Source organism: Mauremys reevesii, linkage group 8 (genome assembly GCF_016161935.1).
Source record: "Mauremys reevesii isolate NIE-2019 linkage group 8, ASM1616193v1, whole genome shotgun sequence".
NCBI classification, from domain to species: domain Eukaryota; kingdom Metazoa; phylum Chordata; order Testudines; family Geoemydidae; genus Mauremys; species Mauremys reevesii.
The window spans coordinates 36,893,605-36,909,868 of record NC_052630.1 but is presented as its reverse complement, the minus strand read 5'-3'; the positions used below and the strand labels follow the sequence as shown (position 1 = coordinate 36,909,868).

General features: G+C 43.2%; 1 protein-coding gene across 1 annotated transcript in view; it reads right to left on the bottom strand.

Moving 5' to 3' along the window:
- Window positions 1-441: 441 nt before the first annotated feature.
- Window positions 442-16,264, bottom strand: part of LOC120370231 (protocadherin alpha-5-like) — a 269,071-nt gene continuing 253,248 nt past the window's right edge. Inside the window, exon 7 of the mRNA XM_039484611.1 lies at window positions 442-2,382. Coding sequence (XP_039340545.1) covers window positions 2,072-2,382 — 311 coding nt within the window. The 3' untranslated portion in view covers window positions 442-2,071. The remainder of the gene's footprint in view (window positions 2,383-16,264) is intronic.

The following is a 16,264-nucleotide window of genomic DNA, read 5'->3' as shown; positions in this document are numbered from 1 at the left end:
ATGAAATCCTTTGAATCAGATTTTTTACCTACTGTGGTTTTCAATGACTGGCAGGTTTTTGAACTCAGTAGTAATTGACCAGCTCTGAACTCTCTGCAGTTTGGAAATTTAAAACTTATCAGACATGTCACAAGGAACAAATATGTTCTCTTTGATCCTAGATTACAGTGAGCATTAGAAATTTTAAGAACAGTGTGGTATCTCATAGAGCTCAGGTTCGTAGGACACCTTGAGCTTCACTTTGTGAATGTAAAATACTTTAGGCATCTCTTTAGAATTCCTTGTAGTGCTACATTCTGTTTAAAAATACATATATTGGTCTATGCCCAAACACTGATACCAAATGATACAATCAATATACCAGTTGTAGTCTTAGCTTTTCGCAGTTACCAGAGCTGTTGCTTTATAATCATCTATAAATAAAAGCCCTTGAGTCACTGATTGCTTGATTTAAGAAAGATATTTTACTTGTGTTTCATACACAAAAACCGATAACCAACAGTGGCTTAAAAAATTAACACTACTCCACTTTTCCACAAGTGTACAAAAAAGAAAGAATGGATTTACATTCAACAATAAAGCTTAAAGTCCACTCTAGGTAATAGTTCCATTGACATTCACATACACAAGCACAGAATAAATATTTCAGGATTCTTATAAGAGCATACAGCATACATACAGTACTTGAATTTTACATAATGAGTGTTAATAGGGTCAGCAATTCATAACCTCATTGAAAAGTAAAACAAAAACCAAAAAAGGTTGTGTGGGAGATAACACCAAGACACTGCACAGAGCTAGCAGGTTAGTAGATCTTGTGTGAGAAATAGTTTGCTTCTGCTTCTTTATATTAGGACAGTTTGTTTGCAAATGTTGTGTATTCAAAGTGCAGATTACTGCAAAAAATTATATTCTTGTATTTATTAATACATGCAAGAGGCAGCGCCCGAGTGACCCAACAGAATAAAGCTGTGATTGGCAAGTGGCCGATATAATACAGGTGTTTCAGGCATTTTTTCTAAAGCACTTTAATAGCAGCAATTATAATTTCTAGTAGCTGTAGATTGACTTCTGTTTGGGTTAAAGGGCATCATATTTCTTTAACATTTACAGCTATATTTTCTTTATAAATAAATATATCAAATAACAAAAAGCATAGATAATGTGTTTCTTTTTTCTCACTTTTGCATATCTGTTGTGGAAAATACTCTGACCTTTTCAGAGACATTAAGTGCAAAAGAATGTTAAATAGACTGGAAACAGGGATGTACAGGAAACATCACAGTCAGTTACGTTCCCTAGATGTCAGCCCATCCCTTGTTGTCTCACTTTGAGGGACATCCTTGCTAGGATAATCAGGACTTATAATGACAATATAGCCAATGGCTTGGTGAGAGTTATACTTTATGATATCTTAAAGAGCTGTAAATGTGAGCTTTTCTTTCCTGGAGTGTGTACAATACGTCATGCAAAAGACTCAGTATTCCACACAGCTAGTATCTATATTCAAAAAATCTGGTCATCTCCCTTGAGACATTTCCTCCCCAGCCTGAACATCTCTCACCACTACATTCATTAGGTGTTTCCTTTGTTGTTCATATTTTACCAGCTCTTCTTGCATTTATAATCTGATCTTGTATCACCTAGCTCACATCTGCACACAAATGTTTCCAATCAGACACAGGGTGCACAATATTAAAACTTTTAAACTTGTCCTGTAAGTGTCATCAAGACAGGATCACAGGAATCACAATGCAGAGAGTCCAACCTCTCACTGGCTGTACTGTGAAGATTCTCCTTTTCGGCGTAGGAGAAAGGAAACTTGTGTCTGCTTTTTAGAGTCTGAAAACAAGCCAGAGTGGAGAAAAAAAGTTAACACCAGACTTAATAAAGCTTTCATGACAAAACCTGTTAAGCAATCTAGATAGACACTGTGAACTTCCTGCTGATTTCTGAAGTCTATATATACAGGAAATTTGTTAACAGTAGGAAGAAGTTGGGAGTTGCTACATAGGAGAGATCTGCCAATATTAAAAAAAATGGCTAAGTGGGTTCTGACAGTATAAACCCCTCACTGGTCACTGTTGTCAGTGGTGCTGTTCCCCTTTTCTTTTTTCTCCTGAGTCTTGTTTCCCTTCTTCTTTTTCTTCTTTTTCTTGGTCTCCTCCTTCTTGCCAAAGGTTATGAAGTCACTTTTGTCAGTTTGGCTGTTTGGTGGTTCCTGCCGGATGGAGATGATCGCAGGAGATCCCGGGATAATGAATTTGTCTGGCAACTCACCGGGACCAGCTTGTTTGGGATTGCCAGGTCCATATTTAAAGGTCCAGCTGTTGCTGTTCACACCAGCTCCCACTGGGGGGGACACCTCTCCTGCCTCAGGTTCTGAAAAAGTCAAAACAACATTAAAATCTTACAGCAGCATCAAATACAATTAATCAGCTAATATAGCATACACAGGGCAAACTGTCACACCTAAGGGACTGTTTCAAACAAGGTTCCAAATCAGGCCTCATAAATGTGGACGGTCTTCTCCATAGCCTTTCCCTCTTTTAAAGGCAACTATGGCTACTCCTCTAAAATGCTCAGGAAAAGTGAAAGTCTTGACAGACTGTGAACTGGAATGCAAAGTCAGAAATTAGAGGGATGATGGGTGTCAAATTGGGAGTGAATTGGCAAAGATGTTTGGAGAGGAGAGTAAATATTTTAATGATTTCCTAGATTGGAAAATTCTTTGTGAATTTTCTTGTCATGTTGTAACTCCATAACAGCAAGGCCTAAAACTTCAGATTTTGGTGACCCCCTACTTGGCATTCCGATGAGATATGGTAGATCATTTTATTTTGGAAGCTACTCATTGTCAAATAAAAATATAAGAAAGCTTTGTCATCAGGATTCTGTAGACATTTCAGGCCTTCTAGTACTTTGGACATAACTAGGGAAGTTCTTCATTGGTGTGCTAGACTCACAGGTCTATACAGCCCCTGCTTGGTTTTAGAACTCTGCCATGGTTTCTAACATACCAAGCGAAGCAGGAATGCTTTAAGCTAGGCAGCCTGTAACTAGCTTTCCAGTATAAACCCAATTTTGAATCCCACTGCCACAATTTTGCCAAAACTAACCCGCTTACTTGAAATTTCTCATGTGTGGTCTTCTGCCACTAACAATATGCTGACCAAATGTGATGTGGAACATATTTGTAGGGAGCTTGAAAAATAAGCTATTTTTTGTTTGTGTTGTTCTTTTACTATCTGAAGAGTCTTCAACACTTTCAGTGGCTATTAGCCAGGATGGGCAGAGATGGTGTCCCTAGCCTCTATTTGCCAGAAGCTGGGAATGGTGACAGGGGATGGATCACTTGATGATACCTGTTCTGTTCATTCCCTCTGGGTCACCTGACATTGGCCACTGTGGGAAGACAGGATACTGGGCTAGATGGACCTTTGGTCTGACCCAGTATGGCCATTCTTATGTACTTTTACAAATTCCCAATTTTGGACAGAAACTTCAAATTGATTTTAATTTATCTGTCCTGAGTATTTGCTGGAGACCGAGTATTTTGGGGAAGGTTTAATGCTTATGTTTGGAGTTATTTGTTATGGCCTTTTAAACCTTTGAAGTCTGATCAAAATCTTATTCTTGTGTACCCTAGAGAAATGTAGTGTTGCAAATACAATTGCAAGCACCTGTCATGGTTATAACACACCTCCTGTCCACATACACGTGGGTGCAATAGTGCATAAACACTGTCAGCACCATCGTAATTACATTTGCTCTGAACAAATCTCACCACCATATTCTGCATTGAGCCACTCTGCATGCACCGTTGCAGTGGCAGAGTAGACCAAAAGCACCAGCATTTCAGCGGGACCATTGCAATTGGTCCTCTCAGCAGTCCCACAATGCTTTTACATTCTTTTCTGTGATCTGTGTGAAACATGTAAACTCTCTTGTACTTCTGAATCTCACTATGCGGTTCTGCAACTTATGCAATTTTAGGCATAGACGTTTTAAGTTTTAAAAGATATTATGTATGCAAACCAAAGGGTTTTCTTGTCTCAGAAATAAAAAACACATTTTTAAGTTTACAGTCTCTCCTTAAAACGGGTTGCATACATACAAATTTCTGATATGTGTGATGCTTCTTGATCTTTGCTTTTCATGCAGATGTTGTACTTAGGGTGACCAGGTGTCCAGTTTTCAACCAGAACACCCGGTCGAAAAGGGACCCCAGCAGCTCCGGTCAGCACTGCCGACCAGGCCGTTAAAAGTCCCATCGGTGGTGCTGCAGGGCTAAGGCAGGCTAGTACCTACTTGTTCTGGCACCATGCTGCACCCCGGAAGCAGCCAGCAGCCCCTTCCTATACCCCAAACCCCTCATCTCCAGCCCCACCCCAGAGCCTGCACCCCCAGTTAGAGCCCTCATCTCCTCCCGCACCCCAACTCCCTGTCCCAGCCCAGAGTCCCCTCCCGCACCCTGAACCCCTCATTTCTGGCCCCACCCCAGAGCCCGCACCCCCAGTTAGAGCCCTCATCCCATCCCGCACCCCAACTCCCTGCCCCAGCCCAATGAAAGTGAGTGAGAGTGGGATAGAGTGAGCCACCAAGGGAGGGGGAATGTAGTAAGTGGGAGCGGGGCCTCGGGGAAGGGGCGAGGCGGGGTGGGGCCTCAGGGAAGGCATGGGGCTAAGGGGTTCGGTTTTGTGCAATTAGAAAGTTGACAACTCTAGTTGTTCTTTCACATTCTAGGCCCTACAAGGGCAGTTTACATGCTATATTAGCATGTATTTGAGGACATTTGTGTAATAGGTGGCCCAGGGAATCTTTGTGAATAAAGTAAAATGATTGTTTTCAGTATGGGACATATAAACAGGAAATAGTAAAGCATGTCTTCTCCTGGGAATGGTGTGATCATAAAGAAAGGTTGTTGTCTCCTACATGATTAAGAGACATTAGCTCTGTGGTCAATTATTAGATAAACCTATGTTATGTATGGGAACTTAACTTACAATAAATACATACATTTATTAATATGACTAGATAAAACTGGCTCAGCTTTTTTGCTTGTTTTGGGACGGTTGTTTTGGTGAGCTTAACTGAATTTCCCTGTTTTCAAATATCTTCATTGGTCTGGAATGTTAACAGAACTTTGTGTCCTTTCTTTTTACAAAATTACAACATTCCTGTAAGTTTCTTGCAACATTAATTTTGAACGGCTGACTTTTTTCATGTTTGTTTTTGATAATACCAGTGTTTTGGCAAGTCGCTTAACACCCAAGACACTAATATGTACTTTCAGCCTTCACTCCAGCTTAATTAAATTGTTTGCCTGGGGATGTGTGTACATTTGGTATCCCCCTCATTTCCTTGAAATAATAAATTACAGAACTGAATAGTGCGTATCTTGGCCTAGTTCCAATTAGGAATTGATCCTCTCTCTTCTTGTATACATAAAATGTGACCTCTTATATTCCACACTTTGAATCAAGCTTTACTTGACAAATAAATATTTTCTCCTTCCCAACAACCCCCATCCACCACTCCTTCCAAATAACCCTGGCACAGATTCTCTTTTCTTCTATTCCTGCGTTGGGCACATGAACGGGAGAGACGGAAGTGACCTTAAGCCACTTTTGGACCTCCCTAATTCTGGACTGTGTCAAAGGCCTGCACAGTGCAATAAGTCCCAAGGTTTCTTTAAAGTGTGTTGGCTTATTATGCCTCTCCGTAGACCACTATATCAGCAAAACAACTGGAGCATAGTGTACTCTGGCCATGCTCCTCCTGTCCTCAACATGTCCCTTATACCAGGGAGAGGGGCTTTATGTTGACTTTATGATTAGGGTATTCTGCAAGGGTTATTTAAGATCCCTTTCTGCAGTGTAAAGGAGTATATCCTATGGCACAATGTGGGGGGAGGAGGGGTCCTGGATTGCCTGAAAATGTTAAATGACACTACAAAGTGCACGTGTCTGTCTGTACCACTGAAATCTAATGCAAAACAGGATACTGTCTCTTTAATCTGGTTCTGCTTACACAAATTTACTCACCAGATTAAGTGAGTAATATACATCACAAATTGTTCTGCTATAGTGGAACCAAACTTAGCAAACCCATAATATCTACCCTGGAATCAGGATTCTGTGAGCACCAAGTCTAAAGGGTTTGCCTCCGCTTGTCTGTCTTTATCGCAGCCCTTGAATACGTTTGTTGCCCTTATAAATTAAGCATATTAATACTCCTTAATACTCACTAAGACAAAGGAAACTAATTATCCTTACAGTGGGCTGAGGAACTCAAAAGCAGGGAGATGGCTACAGCCAGAATTTAATAGGTTAGTGACCATCATTTCCTAGTAGCAGGGCTTCAGCGGCCTTTTCAAGAAATTTCACTTCTGCTTGATTTACCTGACAACAGTGTTTATATCTGGAGTGTCAGGCAGGAAGGTCACAGTTCAGTTGTACTATCAGTACATATTTAGCATTTCAGATCAGGGATAAATGTCACCTACCCCTCAGTTTCTAAAGCCTCTATAACGAGTTATTTATTGTTTGATCAACAAGCATTTAACACACAAAAACTCTCGATTTAGATGTAATTTTACACTTAACAGGATTAGTTGTACTTCTCTTGCATATTTTCTAGAGCTTAATAAATGCTTTTAAGATGTTTATTGAACGTATAAAAATTGTTTAAATAAAGCTACCCTCCCCAACTATATTTATCACACTTCATTTAAAGTGTTACACTCCTTTTCTCTGCATCCTACAGCTATATATGACCTTGTCAGAGGTCATCACAAAGAAAAACAGGACTGGCCCCTCTTGCCAGTACCTAGGCATTCCTTGAACTGGAGCTGACTAGGTAGGTAGCGCTCTCTCCTTTGTCTTGTTCTCAATGAATTCAGGAGTCCTTATGTTCAATGACGAAATGATTTATTTTTAAAACATACGTACACAACAGAAACTAAACCCAGGCTGCAGCTGCAGCTCCCTGACACTACAGATATGTGTGCATGTCTGCGTTCTAAAATGGAAGATGCCTTTTTGACCTCATCAGCCAGCACCCACAGGCTCAAAGACAAATGCAAGCATCTCAGCAGACCTCTGACATAGTGCTGAACCACACCCCACCATGGCTTTCAGAGACACTGCACAACTGAATATGCCAGATTTTTAAAAAAGATGAAATATAAAACTAAAATCATGAACAGCAGTAGTCATGACAAATCCTAGGCTACTATTTGCAAGAAGTGTGTGTTCGAAATTACAGCACGGATAATTTTCTGCAGCCCTAGATTCCCCCTTTAGTTTCAACTCAATAAGACTGTGGTCAGGGTTGTATTGTTTAGAAAGCAGTTTCATTCCACCCCAGAGAGGCTGCATTTCAATTATGAGCGAAGTGACCCCTGTATAGTTTGTGGGTTTGGTAATCTTTTGATGAAAGACTCTAAAATAAATGTCTGTCACTCAGATTTTACATGGCTATCTTTTAGAAGACTAGATTTGTGCATTCACTCAATTGAGAGGTTGGTTTTTACTGGCTTGTACTCTATTCCAAATGATGTGTAAACAGAACAGAGCAGACACACAGAATGATGGGTTAAAATAGTCTGGAATTGAGATATCTTCTAAGTGCAGAGCATGATGCCTGCTTCACAGAGCACAAAACATCATGTCATTCAGTCGACAAATCAATATTCCCATCAAGACTGGGCAGGTTTTTTTCTCATTGACATTTTATTTTCTCTTTTTTAGGGACTGTGCATACTTGTAGTCTCTGCATAACCCCAAAGCTAAAATCTGGCATTTGCCAGGAACAGGTGGTGCTCACTTTACATAATGAGAACTGTCCATATATTATGAGTGTAGTGCTTTGTCTTTGCCTCCCATGTCTCTGCAGCTTTCTTAAAGAACCTTTGTCAGAAGAAGGCTGAGTTTAGTGTGAGAGCAGATGTGCCCCTGCTAAAGGGAGGGAGAAGCATTTCTGTGCAGTTCTATCTCCATGCAGAGACATTTGTGACTATGTGACATGCTCAGCCGAGACAGTAGCTTGCTTCCATTCTGTCCCTCCCCTTCCCATTCATCATTTTGTCCCTGTCTGGAAGGATTTCAGTGGCTCCAGGATCCAAGAGGTCATTCAGATAAAAGCTTTCACCCAAACCATCTATTCTTAGTAGTTTCAAAGGAAATGTTTTTGAATTGTCTGATTTTTCTAGCCAACAGAACACACACGCTATAGACATTGTGACTCAAGGACTAACCCAGTCCTTACTGACAGACCCCTCCACCCTCATGTCAGTGCAACCACATTGTTATCAATTAAATGCATTTATTTAAAATGGAGATCAGGCGACAAGCAGGAAGTAAATCGCAGGGAAAGCCAGTCATTAACCTGATTTTTTTCTCCCTGCCTCCTTTGCTGATGCTGCACTGACTGCAGTTTCTGCCTTTGGCTGGCATGATGAATATTCACTGCTATAAAGAGTCTGACATTCTGCACTTATTCTGAAACAGCATGCCAAGTGCAAGCATTATGTGCACTGGAAAAAAAGACCTCTCTGTGTCGGGGGATCTCTGCAGACATTCTAGCTGCACTGATCTTCCCTAAGCCTTTTCTGGATTAAAATGCCTATTTAATCTTTTTTTTTAATCAAGAAAAGTGGTAGATATTGAATTTCGAGATAGGGAAGTGATGCAGACAGAAAAAAGTTAAACCTCAAATAGCCTAACCCCAGTGTCTGCAAATGATCATAGTCTTTTCAAAGGATGACATCAATTTGGAATTTTAAAAAAGCAAGCAAATAAATAACTGTCGCTCTTTGCACTTCCATCTGTTTGACCTGTCCTGCCCTACTGATTTAGAAGTGGAATGGGCAAAATAAAAGCTCCTCCCAACCAGGGAGTCTGCTGGCTTAATCCCTGCCTGTGTTTAAATACAGTAACTTTAAACTAGGTAATTATAGCGCATATGGTGTGTGAGATCCCCAACCCCCAACTGCTCTAACACCCAGGCACAATACAGAAGAAAAACAACAAGGACTTGCTGCATTTTCTAGTTTGATTTGTGGTGGTTATTAGTGTTGTGGCACAACTGGACTTTAAATTGAATACAAAAATTTTATTTAAAGAAAAATTCTTACAGGGAGAAAGTTAAAAAAAATATTTATCTCAGGTACTGGAGTAGCTCTGTCACTGTGTTCTGGGCTGTTATTACAGCAGGAACTGATTTGCCAGCTACCATAGGACAAAAATCAGGCCTCTTGTGGCCAAAGCATAACACTGGATAAATGGCTTCTCACAGACATTGATCAAACAAGCAAATAGAATAAATCGTTTACAGCCCCATTGCTCCCTTATTAGAGGAAGAGCCTGCTTTCAGTTCAGTTCAGCTTCTTATACAGCTCCCTCCTTTTTGATTTGGGGACTCAGTAGTATCTATGCCCAGCTTTGGATGACCAAATAGCAAGTGTGAAAAATCAGGATGCTCCTTTTTTGGAGGGAGAAGTGGGTACAGTTGCATATGTAAGACAAAGCCCCTAGTATCGAAAAGGTCCCAAAAATATTGGGACATCTGGTCACCCTAGCCCAGCTCCATTCCCCCATGGCTGAATGTCTCTTGGATCCTGCAATGCAGGAAGGTACCTGTTACTCCCCTTACTCAGCAACACAGTTTTAACCCTTTCCTCACCCAATTTAGATCAGGGACTATATATGACACACCTTAATTATAATGTATATATCTGGCCGCCCGCTATATTCTTGATACAACTGATATATATTGCAGTTTGGTATGAATGCAGAATACATATCCTAGTTTGCTTAGTCTACAGATTTTGCTACTGACTGCTCCAGACTCTCAGCTTGCATTATATGGATTTTTTTATTTGCATAATGTATAGGGTGACCATATTCCCCTGAACTGAAAACAGGACACCCTGTAAGCTGCCTGGTGTTGCCACTCACCTGAGGCCCACCGCAGAGGGCTGACAGCCCAAACCACCTAGCATCACCGCTTGCCTGAGCTCCCTGGTGTCACTGCTCACCCAAGCTCCGTGGTGGGGTACAGGGCTGTCAGCCTGAGTCCCACCACATGAGGCTCACAGCCCAACCCATCTGCCGTAATCATAGGGTTGGAAGGGACCTCAGGAGGTCATCTAGTCCAACCCCCTACTCAAAGCAGGACCTATCCTCAGATTTTTTACCCCAGTTCCCCAAACAGCCCCCTCAAGGGCTGAACTCACAACGCTGGGTTTAGCAGGCCAATGCTCAAACCACTGATCTATCCCTCCACCACTCATCTGAGCCAATCTCATGACTTTTTTGGTAAAACTGGGCATTTGTCTTGTTTGCTCTTTCCTGAATGTTCCTCCATGCCCATCTATGGCAAGAGCAAACGGGACAAATGCCGTTTTGCCAAAAACTTCAGGATGCTGGGGACAGAGCTTAAAAAGGGGACTGTTCCGGCCAAAATGGGACGTATGGACTATGCCTGCAGTCTGATAGTGGCAATTGTTAGGAGATTGTGATTATAGGTAGAGAAATCATGGAAATAACATTTTAATATAATCATATATACATTTAAAATATGAGTTAAACATTCAAAACAATAGACATCATTTGCCCAATTTTGCACAAACAATAAAACAATGCGCAGTGAGAAATGCAGTTCTACACACCCGACCAGAGGCAGTTTGTATATGTCACTAGACTCAATAAACCCAAACCCTCAAGAGATACCCCCCTCAAACCTTTTCCCTACAGGTGCTCCCTTTTTCCCTAAACTCTCTCTCCATTCAGGCCTTTCCTCATCCCACCCCCATCTCCCTCCAAAAAGGAGACAGACCCCATGAGCCCAATCCTTGACTAGAGGAAAGAGATGATATCTCAAAACAGGTCCCAACTCCCAACTAGGGAAAGGAGAGAGCTGGAGCTTCACTGATAATAATCTCTTCTTTCCTCACATAGAGTTGCCGGGGTCCTGGCTGGGGTCTCTCCCTCTTTCCCCTGCCTAAGCGTTTTATCCTCTGGGTGGGGGTCTTGCCTCTATTCCCCATGATCAGGGGTTGCAGGCCTCAGGTGTGTCTCTTTACCCACATACAGGGTGTGTGCACTCTGATCTGAGGTCTTTACCAGCTTCTCAGGGATTGGGGGTCCCCAGGAGGGGGATTCTCCCCACTTTTGCCTGCCTGCGTTTTGGGCTTCTATGGACAGAAGGATCTTCTTTTCTCTTAATCAAAGGATTGGGCTTCTGAGACATAGGGAACAGTTGTTGTGAGGAAAGAGAGACCAGCAGACTTGTGAGCTGGAATCTGAGCCCATTTTAACGAACCTTTCATGAACTGAGTTTCTGGAACATAAATAACCCCAATGAGTGCAGGTTGCATTGCTTCCATTTCCTGATGCCCTAAGCATTGCAGTTTTGACCATCAGAGATGTCAAACCAGAGCCCAGGTGTTTTTATTCAAAAGTTCTGAGGGACACGGAGCTGGCTCCGCAAACAAGCTTTACACTTTCTACCCTGCATCATGTCTTACAATTCTGCCATGTGTGTTTGCACATGCATCTGTGAGTGTGTGTGTTTGTGAATACAGTAGAACCTTGATTTTATGCACACCAATCTTACAGACAACCAGTTATACAAACCATTTTTCCCACAGAAAAATAAATCACATAACAAAAATGATGTAGATGAAGAACAAGTCAATCTCCCTTCACATTCTGATGCCTTTAATGCACTGGAAATCACTTGCCAGTGGTTTGAAGGACAAGAAGAAAGCAATGCAGTGCACCATACTGCAACTTCTGCACCACACTTACTATAATTTTGAGATGACCAGTTTTATGAACTTTTACTTTATGAACTTCTCAGTCCCCAATTAGTTCATAAAATAGGGTGATACTGTAGTGCTGTATCCTCCCCAGTGCTGCATCCCCATGTCCCCCATTGTGCTCTCTGTCCCTCTGGATTGTGTCCACCCAATGCTCTGTGTCCCACAGTCCCGCCATGTGTTTTGTGTCATCCCACCAAATGTCCCCACTAGTATTTTGCCCCCAGCACTGTGTCTACCCCAGGGCTCTGTAACTCTTGTGTTCCCAGCCTCATGCTCTGTGTCCCCTTAGTGGCCTCTCACCTCATGTCCCCTCTAGCCCATAGAACTATCTTTACCATTTATTTTATTTAGCAATAACGCACGGAACCCACAGGCCTGTCTCCTGTAAGATATTGGCTTTAGCAGTTAACATAAGGCTTGAGGCCTATGAACAGGGCCAACCCCAGGGGGGTGCGAGCAGCGCTGGTGCAAGGATGTTTCGCACCCTAGACGAAACTTCCACCTTGCACCCTCCCCCGTCCCCGAGCCCCTGCCCTGAGGCACCCCCCATAGCAGCTCTCCCCCTCTGCCCTGAGGTGCCCCCCCTGAGGCAGCTCCCCACCCCCCATCCTCCGCCCTGAGGCTTAGGCGCCGCAAGCCTGGGAGGCGGGAGAAGTGAAGCAGACACGGCGTGCTCGGGGAGGAGGCGAGGCAGGGGTGAGCTGGGGAGGGGGGGGGGCACAGCATGCTGCCCCCCCCTTACTTGCTGCAGGTGGCCCTCCTCGCGCTCCCCTGCCCCAGCTCCCTCCACCTAAATGCCAGCGGCAACCAGGGCGGCCAAAGATCCGGGCACCGTGGTCGCTGCTGAAGAAAATGCCGCCCCCCCAAATCCTTGCGACCGCCTAGGTCCCCTAAATGGTTGCACCGGCCCTGGATGCGAGGCTCGGGACATAGGTACCCAGTTTCTAATCAGCCAGAGGGTGCTCCCCCCGGCTCTGCCCAGACCCCGCCCCTGCCCCCACTCCACCCCTACCCCCAAGGCCCCACCCCGTCCTGCTTCTTCCCACCCCGCTCCACCCCCACCCCACCTCGTCCCGCGCTCTTCCCACGCCTGCCCCATCTCTTCCCCACCTCCCTAGCTAAAGCAAAAGCACAGTTGAGTGGGAATTCAGCAAGGAATGTGAAGTTTGAGGAGATGACATGTCCTCCCCACACTCCCAGTGGTTGCACTTATGCCAGAACCCACCCAGCTCAGCATTACACCAAAATCTTTCTTTCTTACCCCTTATCTTATCTTTTCTTCCTCAGGACTCAGGGAGTTAACTCATCTGTTACTGGAACTGCTAGCAGCGTAATCCCCTAAAGCTTTTGAAGACTCAAATAAATCACTGAATGCAGGGCTGCCCAGAGGGGGGGGGGCAAGTGGGGCAATTTGCCCCAGGCCCCGCAGGGGCCCCCACGAGAGTTTTTTGGGGGCCCTGAAGCGGGTCCTTCACTCGCTCCAGGGGTCTCGGAAAACTCTTGCGGGGCCTGGGCCCCTGGAGCGTCTTCCGCTCCGGGTCTTCGGCGGCAATTCGGCGGCGGGGGGTCCTTCCACTCCGGGACCCACCTCCGAAGTGCCCCGAAGATGTGCGACAGAGGGTCCTTCCGCCCCGGGACCCGCCGCCGAAGTCCTGGGTCTTTAGCAGCAATTTGGCGGCACCGCAGGCCTTCTGAATCCTCTGGGCAGCCCTGACTGAATGTAGTGTCCAGCCAGGACAACAAACTGACATTTGCAATAAAATACAATTGTGTATACTTCCTCTGGGGGTGGAGGGATGGGTGGGGTGCATTGTGTTGGTATACTGCAACATTTCAGCATCAAACTGTTATATACAATTTTAAAAATAAATTACTATACCATGTTCCTTGCTTTTTTATTTCCTTCTTTCTTTTGTTCTCTCTTCACTCTACTTTGTCTCTTTCCTTACACCACATACCCTGATGTTCTTCTGGGCTCAACCTCCTCCTCCTTCTTTCCTCATTTTACCCCATTTCCAACTCTCCCTCCTCCTCTCCTTGTCTCACGACTCTTTCCTCTTCTTTTTCCTACTCTTTTCTCTTCCACTACTTCCCACATTACACAGTGCTCATCCAGATTTTTCCCCAATGGGTCTGCAGACTCCCTGAAGCCCTTGTGGTTTTCTCCTCCCACGGGGCCATGAAAGCTTGTATATATATACACACACACTACTATATATGTGTGTGTGTGTATTTTGATCAGCATTTTCTTTATCAGTTACAAAACAGTGGCCCTTTGAAATGATTACAATCATTCTTCAGAGCCATTACAATTCACCTTTTAAATCCTTCATAGTTTACAGATTATTAGCACTGTATATCAAAATGGCTTCTTCATGGTCATTGTCGCAAATGCATTATTCTATTACTTACAAATATGAACCAAATATGAAGCAATTCTGTTTAGGTGCCTAAATAAGAATATGAACCAAATCCATACATTAAAATGCTTTCACAGAATTTGTGAGGAAAAAAAATGTAATACACATGAAAAGCAGCTAGGTTTTAATCCAGAGTAGTGTATCTTTTTTATCAAAATTATTTTTATCAAGTATTTTGCATACTTGCTATGATTACACAAATGAATTTCAAAACATGTATGTTTTCTGAGTTCTGTGTGTCAAAAACAATCACCTAACTTATTTCTGTTTCCTTTGCTCTCTTTCAGGGTCACCCAGAGGATTCAAGGGGCCTGGGGCAAAGCAATTTCGGGGGCTCCTTCCATTAAAAAAAAAGTTGCAATATTATAGAATACTATATTCTCATGGGGGACTCTGTGGGGCCCGGGGCCTGGGGCAAATTGCCCCACTTGCCCCCGCTCTGGGCGGCCCTGCTCGCTTTCACCTTTTAAAGAGACAGACAGTTTTTCTTTCAGTTGGAAGCAAAATGGCTTCCCAATCTCAGATCCCTTTTCAGCCTTGAATTGACCTGTACAACTAGCTTACACAGGGCCTGATCCCCCATTGCTCTGGACCTTGTGTTGTCATTTATAGCAGTATAAAATGGTGTAAAATGCTATCATCCTGATCTGTTAGTGTTGTAAACTCACTTTACACTGGTGAAAAATGACTACACAAGAATGGAGAATCAAGCCCAAAACCTTTAAATGTACAAGTTGCTGCCTAGTTTTGAATAACTTCTTTTCCTATTCTACCTAATCTATCTATGCATTTCTGTTGCACACATCGTCAGTATGAGTCCAAAAATTATGAGTTAGGCATCCCCAAATCATGAGATTGGATTAAAAATAATGAGATTTTTTAAAATAATTAATTTGGGGTTCTTTTATATTTGCCTTCTGGCTTCTGAACATTTAGGGTGCACTTGGGTCCCTTTTTCAAACTTTTCTCTGCCTCCACAAGGGGCTAGAAACATATATATATATATTTTAAAGCTAAGATTCTTACATATTCACCTTAATCCAACAATTGGACTTTAAGAAAAACACTAAATACCCCAAGAGTTGATAACACTTATGTAGGCACTAAATAAAAGAATCATTAGAAGTACTAATGCAGCCTCACTGGGATCATATTCTCTGCCACTTCCTATTTTATACTTTCTTTTTTATGTATTATTTTTGGTGTCTGTTACTATTACCATGTGTGTGATATATGTGCACGGTGCATTACAGAAAAGCAAAATAACAGGTCTTTCTTTGTTCGAAGGGGGTTACAATTCATATTAAATTCAACACATTGATGGCTGATAATAAACAAAAGATATGGGAGATCAAATATAACAGTGACAGTGCCTGAGGTATGCTTAATGCTGTTGCCAATTGGCTTGTGTGTGAGTGTGTGTTCTTTCATTGTGCCGTCCAGCCATGCGCAGATAGCTGGTTCAGCAGATAATGCTACCCTGTGTTGTTAGTTGCTGAAGGCTGGAATGTCTTTGCCTTAGTAGCCATGTTCAGGCTGCCTGGTGCTTCTGTCCTTGGTTTTTATTAGCAGTAGACAAGGCAGCCTGCTCATTCAACAGACTTCAGTGTTACTCATAAAGAAAGACCACAGGTATGGTTCAGTGACAAAGGTATGTGGCCAGGTTTATTGTCCCCTAGTCACAGTTTGCCCTGGCTCTGTGGTTACAGGTACACTAACATAGGAGTGCCTAGTAGCAAGGAATGGCTCAGTTGGCAGTGGGAGTTCCTGCCATCCCATAGGCCACAAAAAGAATTGAGGTGAAGTGCCCTAACATTTACAGGCTAAAACAAACAACTATGGGGTGGGAGCACCCATGAGGAAAAAATGGTGAGTGTTGAGCACCCACTGGCAGCCCCCTTATAAGCTCCCCCCAACCTCCTCCAGAGCCTCCCAGGCGCCAGCGGGCCCTAAGGTGACCAGATGTCCCAATTTTATAGGGACAGTTCTGATATTTGGGGCTTTGTCTTATACA